Genomic DNA, 13,910 nt, shown 5'->3' on the forward strand with positions numbered 1-13,910 from the left:
ACTATTTCATTATATATTACAACAGTGGTTCTCAACCCGGGGGGGGGGGGGGGGGGGGGGGCCCCCTTGGGGGTCAAATGAGGATTTTCCAGGGGTCCCCAAAACCTGGGCTGTTCCTGAAGCTTGCGGCCGCCCACTCAGCCTCTTCACAGCCGCCCCTTCACTTCACGGCATAGCTGGGGGGCAGTGACTAGAGGTCAGCTGACTGGTGAGGAATGTGAAGTGGGAGGGGCTGGAACAGACCTGCTGATTTCAGCATAGGTGTCACTGCTACGAGAAACCACAAAGTCGGAGACACATTGAGTAACACTACCTGTGATTAGAGTTGCCTTTAAAAGTCCTCACTACAGTTCTCAGATCAGTAGATGACCTTGATCAAGAGCACCTAAGTTGGCTGATCCCAACCCCCCACCAGCACTGCCACTGATCCCAACTCCCCACCAGCACCGCCACTGATCCCAACTCCCCACCAGCACCGCCACTGATCCCAACTCCCCACCAGCACCGCCACTGATCCCAACTCCCCGCCAGGGAGTAAGAGAAGGAATAAAAATAGAGAGCATATGGAAGGAAGAGGAAAAGAGGGGGAGGAACAAAGAAAAAGGGAGAGGAAGAATAAGAGAAAGAACAAGAAAGATGTCTAAGAAGTCTAGAGAGGGATGGGGATAACAAAAAAGAAATTAAGATAGAGAGAGATAAAAGAGAGAGAGAGAGAGAGAGAGAGAGAGAGAGAGAGAGAGAGAGAGAGAGAGAGAGAGAGAGAGAGAGAGAGAGAGAGAGAGAGAGAGAGAGAGAGAGAGAGAGAGAGAGAGAGAGAGAGAGAGAGAGAGAGAGAGAGAGAGAGAGAGAGAGAGAGAGAGAGAGAGAGAGAGAGAGAGAGAGAGAGAGAGAGAGAGAGAGAGAGAGAGAGAGAGAGAGAGAGAGATCCTAAAATGTACTACTATAAGGGGTTTTTAATACTGTACGAGTGGAAGGGACTCAGGGAGCGCCAAGTTTCCGTGGGTTAGGGGCGCAAATTACTTGTCTTGGGTGCCGACAACCCTCGATCGGAAAATAATTTTACCGTTAGGGGTCCCCACAACTCCCCACGACATTTTATCAAGGGGTCACGGCACTAGACAGGTTGAGAATCACTGTATTACAATGTAATAATAGAAATAATGTGATTTGATCATCCTGACACCATATCAATCATAATGTTAGGATGATTTAAGTGCCAACACCAGCCATTCGCCCGACAAATCACCCGCTGTGAGGAGGGGGCACGTCTCTTTGCAGGAAGGGGCACGTCTCTTTGCAGGAAGGGGCACGTCTCCTGCTGAATATATGGGAGGTCTCTTTGCTGGATGGGCGCATTTCATTCTTGGGCCCAGGCAGCACAATGTCTTGGGCCAGCCCTGAATGCTGGTCATACTAAAAGCTTTTAGATGGTGACATGGTCTTTATTTTTTTATGGTTATATAATCGTGAAGACCATGTCACCATCTAAAAGATTTTAGTAGTATGACCTGCATTGTAAGCTGATCCCCAGGGAAGGGGAGGTACCCAATAGAAGTTTATGGACATCTGACCATCACACCTATATGAACTTGTTGGGACAACTTTACAAAACCATGGCCATTAAAATGGATCTATCCCACCACCACCACCCTTTGCAGTTATACCAGTCTTTACTCTTTTGGAAAGGCTTTCCCAAAAGTATGGAGAGTTTGTGGCCATTGTGAGGTCAGGTGCGGACGGGTGATCAGAGTTGGATCGGCGTTCCAACTCATCCCAAAGGTGTTTAGTAGGGTTCAGGTCAGGGCTCTGTGCAGGACACTGAAGTTCCTCCAAACCAAATTGGTCAAACCATGTCTTTATGGAGCTGGTTTTCAACACGGGGGACAGTCATGGTGGAACAGAAAAGGGTCTCTACCAAAAACTGTTACCACAAGGCTGAAAGAGCACAACTGTCTTACAGGGGTCTCAAACTGGTGGCCCTCCAGCTGTTTCAAAACTACAAGTCCCATGAGGCGTTGCAAGGCTGACAGTTACAAAGCATGACTCCATCAGGCGAGGCATGATGGGACTTGTAATTTTGCAACCGCTGGAGGGCCGCTAGTTTGAGACCCCTGGCAATGTCTTTGTATGATGCAGTATAGTACCCTTCACTGGAGACACCTAAAATTAATCATGTCAAGAGGGTCCACAAAAACGTAGGTGCGTGATCAGAAGAAGCCACGATGTCCAAGGTGTATCATTCATTTACTTCTGCATAGCTGGTATACGGGACCAAGTTTGGTTAGACTGCCCCCCCTCTCATTGCTTTGGTCCTCTGGGTATACAGCTGGGAAAACCAAAACTGTGTACTTGCATTTACTTATCTTTCTTACCAGCTGGATGGCGGTCATGTGCTTCTTCCACCAAAGATACTTCTGGAAGCGTGGCCCGGCAGCGGAGAGTCCGTAGTAGAAGTACATGATGACGTGGACCAGAGAGTTGATCATGGCGTGGAAGGATCCCATACCACCTGGCAGAGATAATGGTGACATGGTCAGCATGCCATAGCAGGCACAGTAGAGGTCACATCAAGCCTTAAAGCTTCCAAGGTTCTTACCTGGACCAAACTTAACACCCCACCACCAGCTCCAGGGCAGAACAGAGTGATGGAAGATGTGCAGAAACGTAATCTGCCCATTTTTCTTCCTCAGCACAAAGAAGACCTGCCAAGGAGGGAGACAAAAAAACAGACTAAGACAAAACAGAACACAGGCATGTAAACCCCAAGTGAATGGGACTTTGTTTTCAGAAGCACATAATGTATCAAACAATTGTGAGGTTTAGGGGTGCAACGGATCGTCACCTATCCGTGATCCGAACGGGCCACCCCCTTCGGATCGGGACACACCGCGATCCGCTCCGGAGCCTAGGCCTAGGAAAGTCCCCGGCTTCGGCCTAGCTCCGGAGCGGCGGCCATCTAGTTCCACCCAGTCTGCTTGCCAGAGCCCAGCGTGACACGCCTCCCCGGGGGGGCGTGTCACGCTGTGCACTGGGCTCTGGCAAGCAGACTTGGAGAGGGAATGTTAGCAGTGAAGCACTGGTGCGAGAGGAGGGGGGGGAAAAAAAGAGCACAATTCAGGGGTGGATTAAAGAGGAAGCAGGTGAGGCTGTTTGGGACCTGTTAAAAGTACAATCTTGATGTTTTTACAGCAAAATAAATATATATATATATATATATATATATATATATATATATATATATATATGTGTGTGTGTGTGTGTGTGTGTGTGTGTGTGTGTGTGTGTGTGTGTGTGTGTGTGTGTGTGTGTGTGTGTGTGTGTGTGTGTGTGTGTGTGTGTGTGTGTGTGTGTGTGTGTGTGTGTGTGTGTATGTATGTATGTATGTATGTATGTATATATATATATATATATATATATATATATATATATATATATATATATATATATATATATATATATATATATATATATATATATATATATATATATATATATATATATATATATTATATATTATATATTTATTTATTTATTTTTTTGGACCAATGAAAACGGACCATTTTTTTTTTTTTTGCTGATCCGAAAATGATCCGATCCGTGACTCCTGATCCGAGGATCGATCCGATCCGTGAGTTTTTTGATTCGTTGCACCCCTAGTGAGGTTACAGATGGGGAGTGATCAGGCTGCATTCATGGCAATGGTGAGGCTGCAGATGGGATTGATCAGGCTGCATTCATGGCAATGGTGAGGCTGCAGATGGGATTGATCAAGCTGCATTAATGGCAATGGTGAGGCTGCAGATGGGCATTGATCAGGCTGCATTCATGGCAATGGTGAGGCTGCAGATGGGCATTGATCAGACTGCATTGATGAGCACTGACCCTTATTTTGCTTCAAAGTTCTTTATTTAAAATAAAGGTGCGTGTTATACGCCTGTGCGTGTTATATGCCGATAAATACGGTAATCAGAAACCGGATTGTTGGTAAAAGCCACAACAAACAGGACAACAGAGGTTTGTATTGCTACAATATAAGTTGTTTCCACCAACTATGATCCCTCTATCCATCTCATCCAATTGTCCCTTACAAAATAATATATGACATGGTGGTAGGAGCATGAAGGATGATGCCAGGGGCCACACATTGTGGGCCCCCCTAAATTAAGAAAGTTGACCATCGCTGGCCTGGACAGAAATGGGAATCTTCCATTTCTTGATTAAATTTGCTACCATACAGGATCCCTCCTCTCTATAAATGTAGACAGAGTGATAAACGGTACTTACGGTGTCAAGGAGTTCAATGAATTTGGAGAACAGGAAAAGCCAGGCCACTTGTACCATCTGAAAATGGAAAAATAATGAAAATGTCATTACTCCACATAAACCACCCCGCTCATTATTATAGAGGATCTATATATAGTGCCAACAGTCCTCTGTCCCCCCCCCCCCCAAACTTTCACACCAGAGCCCTCAGTCCTCCCTCCATTCACACCAGAGCCCTCAGTCCTCCCTCCATTCACACCAGAGCCCTCAGTCCTCCCTCCATTCACACCAGAGCCCTCAGTCCCCCCCCCCCACCCCCAAACTTTCACATCAGAGGCCTCAGTCCTCCCCTTTCACATCAGAGCCCTCAGTCCCCCTCCCCTTTCACATCAGAGCCCTCAGTCCCCCTCCCCTTTCACATCAGAGCCCTCAGTCCCCCTCCCCTTTCACATCAGAGCCCTCAGTCCCCCTCCCCTTTCACATCAGAGCCCTCAGTCCCCCTCCCCTTTCACATCAGAGCCCTCAGTCCCCCTCCCCTTTCACATCAGAGCCCTCAGTCCCCCTCCCCTATCACATCAGAGCCCTCAGTCCCCCTCCCCTTTCACATAAGAGCCCTCAGTCCCCCTCCCCTTTCACATAAGAGCCCTCAGTCCCCTCCCCTTTCACATCAGAGCCCTCAGTCCCCTCCCCTTTCACACCAGAGCCCTCAGTCCCCCTCCCCTTTCACATCAGAGCCCTCAGTCCCCCTCCCCTTTCACATCAGAGCCCTCAGTCCCCCTCCCCTTTCACATCAGAGGCCTCAGTCCCCCTCCCCTTTCACATCAGAGGCCTCAGTCCCCCTCCCCTTTCACATCAGAGGCCTCAGTCCCCCTCCCCTTTCACATCAGAGGCCTCAGTCCCCCTCCCCTTTCACATCAGAGGCCTCAGTCCCCCTCCCCTTTCACATCAGAGGCCTCAGTCCCCCTCCCCTTTCACATCAGAGGCCTCAGTCCCCCTCCCCTTTCACATCACAGCCCTCAGTCCCCCTCCCCTTTCACATCAGAGCCCTCAGTCCCCCTCCCCTTTCACATCAGAGCCCTCAGTCCCCCTCCCCTTTTACATCAGAGTTCTCAGTCCCCCTCCCCTTTCACATCAGAGCCCTCAGTCCCCCTCCCCTTTTACATCAGAGTTCTCAGTCCCCCTACCTTTCACACCAGAGTCCTCAGCTCACCCCCCCCCCCCCACCCTCAAACTTTCACATCAGAGCCCTAATTGTGTGTGTATACACACACACACACACACACACACACAAATGAAAATAGAAGGGAGAGAGATTTGTAGTTTGGAGGAAATGTGGGTATGGGGTTTTTCCCCTTCAGTGGGTATTTGAAATGTATGTTGTTGTTATTTGGAAAACCCTGTATAGAAAGGACTAACATGTAATGATGGTTTGCTCACATGCATGTGCGATGTAGCGATCACTATAACAGAGTATATTCTACAGCGATCAGACAGATCCTCACCGCTTATCATTGAAATATCAGCTTGTCTGGTGGAGCGATCGGAAGAATTACGATCACCAAGGCTAGTCGTCACACAGTGAAGAACGGAGTGTACAGTCGTGTTTTATAACGCCATAAAACTGGAGGGACATGGTGGCCGGGGTGGGAGAGTCCTGGCACAGGTTAATAGGGAAAGTAATGAGGATACAGATAAGGGGTGAAGCTGCGTACTTATCACCATGTGCAAAGTTCAGGAGGTGGCAGGTGGTACGAGGCGGCGGGCGGCACTGACCCGATCACTCAATGGATTTTTTGCAGTCACGAGTCATTAAATAAACATTATAAAAGCTCTTCCACCCCCCCCCCGGGGGGAAACTCACTCACCCGCATGCCCATTGGTGAATCCGATTGGTCCACAGGGTCGCACTTCCAGGTGTATCCAGTCAACCAGCCGGACATGAGAAACTAAAGGAGACAAAAAAAACGCATGTTATCCTTCCAGCAGACGCTTCGTTATCAATTTATGACTGTAATCAGCGATATTGCGAATTGATAAACGCCACCGTTTTCTCAGGAGACAACATCTGAAGTGGACTTTATATTCCAATGTTTTATTTTACTTATTACAGATATTTTGATCGGCCATAACTTTATGACCACCGACAGGCGACGTACAGAATATTATCCTGATACAATGGCATCTGAAAGTGGGTGGGATTTGTTAGGCAGCATATTGTCCCTGAAGTTGGTGTTGAACGCCAAAAAAAAAAAAAAAATGGGAATCGCAGTTTGTTGTGTAGTGGGTGTTGTGTTCTTAAAAAAACTTTGATTGAAAAAAAAAATAAAAAAAATTATAAAATATATATATATATATATATTTTTTTATAATATATTATTATTATCATTATTATTATTATTATTAATAAAACACTTTTTACTGCAAAAACACATGCATTTATTATGCTTTTTTGTTTATTATAAAGGTGACCCTAACCTTCAGAATTTTCTAATATAAATGTGTTCAGTGTTCTTTGCTTAGTATACCAAACAAATAGGCGTCAGGTGGGAAGGGGGAGGGGAGGGGGGGGTGGAGTTGGGTAGGGGGCAGAGTAGTAACCTCCTGCCAAAACTCCGATCGGACAAACCCGGATGAGGTGCATGAAATCTATGTGACCTTTGTCCCAATATATATATATATAAATAAAAAAAAATAAAAAAATTATATAATATTATTATATAATTATTATAATATTTATTTTTTATATATATATATATATATATATATATATATATATATATATATATATATATATATATATATATATATATATATATATATATATATATATATATATATAATAAATATTATATATATATATATATAATAAATAAAATAAATATTATATATATATATATATATATATATATATATATATATATATATAATAAATAAAATAAATATTATATATATATATATATATATATATATATATATATATATATATATATATAATAAATAAAATAAATATTATATATATATAATATATATATATATATATATATATATATATATATATATATATATATATATATAATATTTATTTTATTTATTATATATATATATATATATATATATATATATATATATATATAAATATTTATTTTATTTATTATATATATATATATATATATATATATATAAATATTTATTTTATTTATTATATATATATATATATATATATATATATATATATATATATATATATATATATATATATATATATATATATATATATATATATATATATATATATATATATATATATATATATATATATATATATATATATATATATATATATATATATATATATTAAAAACAGCAGGGCCCAATACAATTTTACAGGAGAGAAGTATGGGGGAAATTTACTAAAACTGGCGCACAATCTGTTATGCATTGTAACCGATCAGCTTCCAAACTTCAGCTTGTTCAGTTAGGCCCCTTTCCCACTGTGGCGGGGTCGGCGGTAAAGCGCCAATATTTTTAGCGACGATTTACCGTCGGATCTGCAGCACTATTCGGCCGCTAGCGGAGGTGGTTTTACCCCCCTGCTAGCAAGAAAGGGTTAAAAAACACCGCAAAACGCCTCTGTAGAGGCGGTATAGCTGCAGTGTCCCATTGATTTCAATGGGCAGGAGCAGTGGTATACACACCGCTCCAAAGATGCAGCTAGCAGGAATTTTGCGCCCAGGGCGGTGGCCCCCCTCGCACCCCCCACGCTACGCCACTGTGTGGGACTGCACATCCTAGTATTCTCTAAGATTCGTACTTCCACACACGTCGGTATCATGGCTTCTGTTGGTGTCCTGTGAAATGTCACCCACCTCATAGACAATATAAGCGGACACCCCCACCAGGCTGAAGTTGTAGACCACCATCAAAGGCTTCAGGTCGAAGGGCTTCCTGTTGGCCATCAACCGCGGCCCCAGAGACAGGACGAAGAAGACATAGAACAGCAGAATGGAGCCGGGCAGCCAAGGCGAGTGCATGAGGGGGTAATGGCCTATCCTGGGGTCTGAGGAAACACAAAAAAGGAGGAAAACATGTTATATATAAAACAAGACCTTTGTTAAAAATCAGTTGAATACCCTTCAGCTTTTACATCTTATTTTATCCACAAGTTAAAAACACTATGCATGAATCTACCCATTGCATATAGGGGTGGCCTGGAGAAAGGGGGCGGCGCCTGGGCCCCTGGGTGGCGCTAATGGGGTATCCCTGTAAGGAGACGCTGTTGGGCACCGACAAAAAAGACACGGATTATCAATGTAGATATGTTATCGGCTCTCTTCTCCTCTCCTCCCTGCTGTCAGCATGAGGAAAGGAATGCTGATAACTGACTTCCATTTACATCCACGATCAACTGTGATTGGACACAGCCGATGACGTGGTAAAGATTGGCCCTTTACCTCAATCTGTGATCAGCGGTGCTGCCCGCGATCACGGGAGGCTGTCCTCCCTATAAATGCCATCCACGCAGTGGTGTATTTAGGATTTGTGCTGCCCTAGGCCTGACTTGTGCAACCCCCCCCCCCCATTTAAATATGACCCACCCCTTCCTGTCAAGGCCACACCCCTTGCTGTTTAAGCCCCACCCTGAAATTTTGGAGTGGGGACACTAGTTCTGAGGGCCTGGGGGGGGCAAAGGATTCCCTTAATTTGCATAGATTCCCTCTCACTTCCTGTTTGGATATGGGGCAGGAAGTGGAGGGAAATCTCCACAATGGGACAGGGATAGTAAAAACTGACAGGGGCTATAACCCTCCCTTACTCTATCCAAAATGAAAAAAAAAAAAAGTGTTGGCATGGATGATGAGATTCTTTTCTGCAACTCACTTGATTCCTCCCCCCCCCCCCCCATAAACAGAGCGCGGGGAGCCGTCCCTGCTGGGAGAACACAATGGCCCGGATTCAAGAAGCAATTGTGCCTGTGTAACCATAGGTAAATTGCTGATTCAGGAACATCGTAACGCCGACTGCAGCCTAAAATCTGCGTGGCATAAGGCTCTTATGCCACGCATATCTTAGGCTGCATTCTTGCGATGGCCGCTAGGGGGCGTTCCCATTGTGCTCAGTGTATAGTATGCAAATTGCATACTAACACCGATTCACAATGTTGCGCGAGCCCTGCGTACGCAATTTACGTTGTTTCCGTACGGTGTGTTTAGCGTAAGGCTGCCCCTTCTAATAGCAGGCGCAGCCAATGCTAAAGTATACCCGTCGTTCCCGCGTGGTGACGTTCGAATTTTACGTAATTTGCATAAGTGATTCCTTGCGACGTCATTTGCCGCAATGCACGTCGGGAAAGTTTCCCGTCGGAGCATGCGCTCTACGCTCGGGGGGGAAGCGCCTAATTTAAATGATTCCCGCCCCCTACGGGATCATTTACATTAGGTGCCCTTACGCAGGGCAATTTACGGAGCAACTGCTCCGTGAATCGCGGGTAGCGCAGGAGATTTGCGGGGGCGCAGGGCAAAAACGCTGCCCTGCGCCTCCGTAACTAAGGGGCAAATCTACCTGAATCCGGGCCAATGATTACAGCTAGTGGCTATAGCCGCTGCCAATAATCGCATATTAAAATCTGACATGCTGGTTGTACCCACGTTGATTGATGGATTGACTTGGGTGCAACCAGCCTGCCCATACATGAATTGAATCTTGGGTCGGTCCCTGCTGACCCGGCCGAGATTTGATCCTAACAATTGATTCAAGTTTTATGTATGCACAAGTGAGCCGCCATATTAGCACACAACCTCTACCAGGGGCGGACTGACAAATTATGGGGGCCCCCAGGCAATAGGAGATTATGGGGGCCCCCAGGCAATAGGAGATTATGGGGGCCCCCAGGCAATAGGAGATTATGGGGCCACAGGGCAGCTATAATCTTGGGATTTAAAAAAAAAAAAAAAAAAAAAAAAGATTTTTACATACTGTCCCTGGTTTTACTGAGGCTGGCAACCCTGATGGGGCCCCCTAGTTGAATGGGGCCCGCGGGCAGTGCCGAGTCCCCAAATGGTCAATCCGCCCCTGACCTCTACACACCGGTATTCCTCCTGTGCGGTGTGGCATAATGATTGCGTTTGATGTTCTTTTTATCCCAGTGTACGATCAGAGCTCACTATCCGTGAAAATACAGACAACAGATCATCCTACAGCCGACTCCAGTCATTCAACAGGGATAGTGACTGCACTAACACAGATCGCCACCAGAGGGAGCTTCTGCAAATCTGATTATTAAAGTCGCACACAAGCCAATTTTTTTATATATTTTTTTTAGAGACAGGTTTAGCCCAGTGATCTGTTTTTCCTGGCTGCCTCCTGTCCTTTAGAAACCAAAGGAAGTGAAATAAAAGTTCCCAAAGGGAGGAGAAATCCACACCAGAACAGGTGTCCCCCCCCCCCCCCCCCCGTGGAAGATTTCCCCTTTATTCTGATTTTATTGTTAGCAATAAATGGTGAATCCTTCTAAGGCTCCATTCACACGAATGCGCTTTTTGGTGCATTTTGCAGAAATGCAGGGACATTTTTTTTTTTAACATGGTTTCCTATGGAACACGTTCACATCAATGCTTTTTTGTGCCTCTGCGTTTTTGGAAAGGGTCGGGGACTGTACTTTTAATCCAGAGCACCAAGTGTAATTTCTGTCTGCTGCCTCCTTCCTCTGCCATCAGAATGAGTCACTTCTGACAAGTTTATCTGACACCAAGAGAAAAATGGTGACAGGGGAGCAGTGCCGGCCCAAGACATTGTGCTGCCTGGGACCAAGAATGAAATGCTGCCCCCCGAAAAAAATATCACGCCAACCAAAAGGCCCCCGCATTCATTATTTTATATCATGATAACTAAAGGGGACCCGTCATGGCTCTATACATGTATAAAGGAGTATAAAGAGGACCTGTCATGGCTCTATACATGTATAAAGGAGTATAAAGAGGACCTGTCATGGCTCTATACATGTATAAAGGAGTATAAAGAGGACCTGTCATGGCTCTATACATGTATAAAGGAGTATAAAGAGGACCTGTCATGGCTCTATACATGTATAAAGGAGTATAAAGAAGGCCTGTCATGGCTCTATACATGTATAAAGGAGTATAACGAGGGCCTGTCATGGCTCTATACATGTATAAAGGAGTATAACGAGGGCCTGTCATGGCTCTATACATGCATATAGGGGACCAGTCGTGGCTCTATACATGTATATAGGCATATAAAAGGACCTGCCATGGCTCTATACATGTATCCAGGAGTATAAAGGGACCTGTGAATTGCCGGCGGCCACAATGTCTTTTGCGCAAACTAATGAATGTACGCTAATTGTGTTTTTTTTTGGTACCAAAAATATGTAGAAGAATACATATTGGCCTAAACTGAAGAAAATTGTTAATTTTTCTAAATTTTGGGGATATTTATTATAGCAAAAAGTTAAAAAAATATATATATTATATATATATTTATAGCACAAAAAATAAAAACCGCAGAGGTGTGATTGTGAAATATCACCAAAAGAAAGCTCTATTTGTGGGAAAAAAAGGACATCAGTATGCTGCCCCCCTAAAAGTGCTGCCTGGTACCCATGGTACCACCCGGTCCCATCATAGGGCCGCCCTGCAGGGGAGGGATCTCCATCAGATTGACAGCCTCATCTCTGTTCCTGTGGTCTGTGTGGGAGGGGGGGGGGTCCCTTCAATCAGCTCTCAGAACTCTCCTTACTGAGTTCTGCAGAGTGTAGCTTCAGCTCTCTGCCCCCCCCCCTTTTTTCCGTGGCCCCGGAAGGAAGAGGGGGTGAAGATGGATGTGGCCCTGGAAGGAAGAGGGGGTGAAGATGGATGCGGCCCCGGAAGGAAGAGGGGGTGAAGATGGATGCGGCCCCGGAAGGAAGAGGGGGTGAAGATGGATGCGGCCCCGGAAGGAAGAGGGGGTGAAGATGGATGCGGCCACCAGCAGGGACATCGTGGGCTTCATTTGTAGGCAAGTGCCACATAATAGGCTAGAATTCAACTTTGCAGGGGGGGGGGGGGGGGGGGGTGTTACTACCTTTTTTAAAGGGGCAGAACAGGGGAGTAGAAAATGGAAGTCGAGGCATTTAGCCATTAGTAGGTGTTCCCAGCTATCGAAAGGGCCGGCCCACAGCAGAGTCCGGCCTTTCTGCAAGAAGGGGGATTTTTCTGGCACCGGAATGAGACCCCAGAGTCAGAGGAAGACCAAGGAGACACTTGACAGTGCGGGCCCACTTTTTTCTGACTGCTCAGACAAGCTTTGTAAATTCTGGACTGGGAATAGAAAAAAAAAAGAGAAAGAAAGAAAGAAAGAAAGAAAGAAAGAAAGAAAGAAAGAAAGAAAGAAAGGAGAGAGAGAGAGAATACAAAAAAAATTTAATCTAAATATCCCTGAAAGACAAGGTTATATAAATATAACTTCTAGTGTAGAATCAGAATATTGGAGATGAGCGCCGGTGACCGGTTCTCTTAGTATTACACATTAGGAGTGAAGATAAACAGAACATTTATAGAAGGCGGTAACAGGACCCGGCGGGAATACATGAAGATTAGAGGGTGATAATTAGTGGCTTCCATCTCCAAACATCTGCATTCATGGATGGGAAGACAGAGCAGAAAAGGCAAAAGCCATAATTAAATATTTGCGGGGAGGATTGTGAACCGGGGGGGGGGGGGGGGGGATGAGGCGCTCTATTTGACCCTGCAGATCATCTTCTGTTTTGCAGACAAGGCGACGAGAGACATGCAGCTGAGCAGACAGGTGATCGGGTGTCGGTGGCCGGGAGATTTTCATACGGATAATATTCCATCTACAGCTTTTTATATTATTTGCATCCTGAGTACGCATCACTACAGAGGAGTAACAAGCAATACGGGAGAAAATCAGCCACAGTTCAAACTGGTGCCGAGTTCAATGTCTGACTTCAGGAGGAGAAACCCGATTGGAGCCGGGGGTTCCAGTCCTCCTGCGGTTAGGGGTTCCTTGAGAAGGGAACAGGGGGAGGGGGGTCTCCTCTACACAGAGCGCCAAGCTCAGAGGAGAGGGGTCTCCTCTACACAGAGCGCCAAGCTCAGAGGGGTCTCCTCTACACAGAGCGCCAAGCTCATAGGAGAGGGGCTCCTCTACACAGAGCGCCAAGCTCAGAGGGGTCTCCTCTACACAGAGCGCCAAGCTCACAGGAGAGGGGCTCCTCTACACAGAGCGCCAAGCTCAGAGGGGGGTCTCCTCTACACAGAGCGCCAAGCTCAGAGGGGGGTCTCCTCTACACAGAGCGCCAAGCTCAGGGGGGGGTCTCCTCTACACAGAGCGCCAAGCTCAGAGGGGGGTCTCCTCTACACAGAGCGCCAAGCTCAGAGGGGGGTCTCCTCTACACAGAGCGCCAAGCTCAGGGGGGGTCTCCTCCACACAGAGCGCCAAGCTCAGGGGGGGTCTCCTCCACACAGAGCGCCAAGCTCAGGGGGGGGGTCTCCTCTACACAGAGCGCCAAGCTCAGGGGGGGGTCTCCTCTACACAGAGCGCCAAGCTCAGGGGGGGGTCTCCTCTACACAGAGCGCCAAGCTCAGGGGGGGGTCTCCTCTACACAGAGCGCCAAGCTCAGAGGGGTC

The 13,910-nt window shown here is 45.9% G+C and overlaps 1 protein-coding gene and 1 non-coding gene across 3 annotated transcripts in view; both read right to left on the reverse strand.

Annotated features, from left to right (window-relative positions):
- Positions 1 to 13,910, reverse strand: part of ELOVL1 (ELOVL fatty acid elongase 1) — a 67,547-nt gene that overhangs the window by 4,127 nt on the left and 49,510 nt on the right. For both annotated transcript variants that reach the window (XM_040360887.1, XM_040360888.1), the window contains exons 3-7: positions 8,130 to 8,320; positions 6,129 to 6,209; positions 4,285 to 4,341; positions 2,597 to 2,702; positions 2,373 to 2,509 (exon numbers count right to left, since the gene is read on the reverse strand). In XM_040360887.1, the coding sequence (XP_040216821.1) occupies positions 2,373 to 2,509; positions 2,597 to 2,702; positions 4,285 to 4,341; positions 6,129 to 6,209; positions 8,130 to 8,320 (572 nt within the window). The remainder of the gene's footprint in view (positions 1 to 2,372; positions 2,510 to 2,596; positions 2,703 to 4,284; positions 4,342 to 6,128; positions 6,210 to 8,129; positions 8,321 to 13,910) is intronic.
- LOC120946429 lies at positions 12,404 to 12,533 on the reverse strand. The gene has a single exon (XR_005750751.1). It is a non-coding gene; the product is annotated as a small nucleolar RNA SNORA35 (small nucleolar RNA).

The sequence above is a fragment of the Rana temporaria genome, chromosome 7 (genome assembly GCF_905171775.1).
Source record: "Rana temporaria chromosome 7, aRanTem1.1, whole genome shotgun sequence".
NCBI lineage: Eukaryota > Metazoa > Chordata > Amphibia > Anura > Ranidae > Rana > Rana temporaria.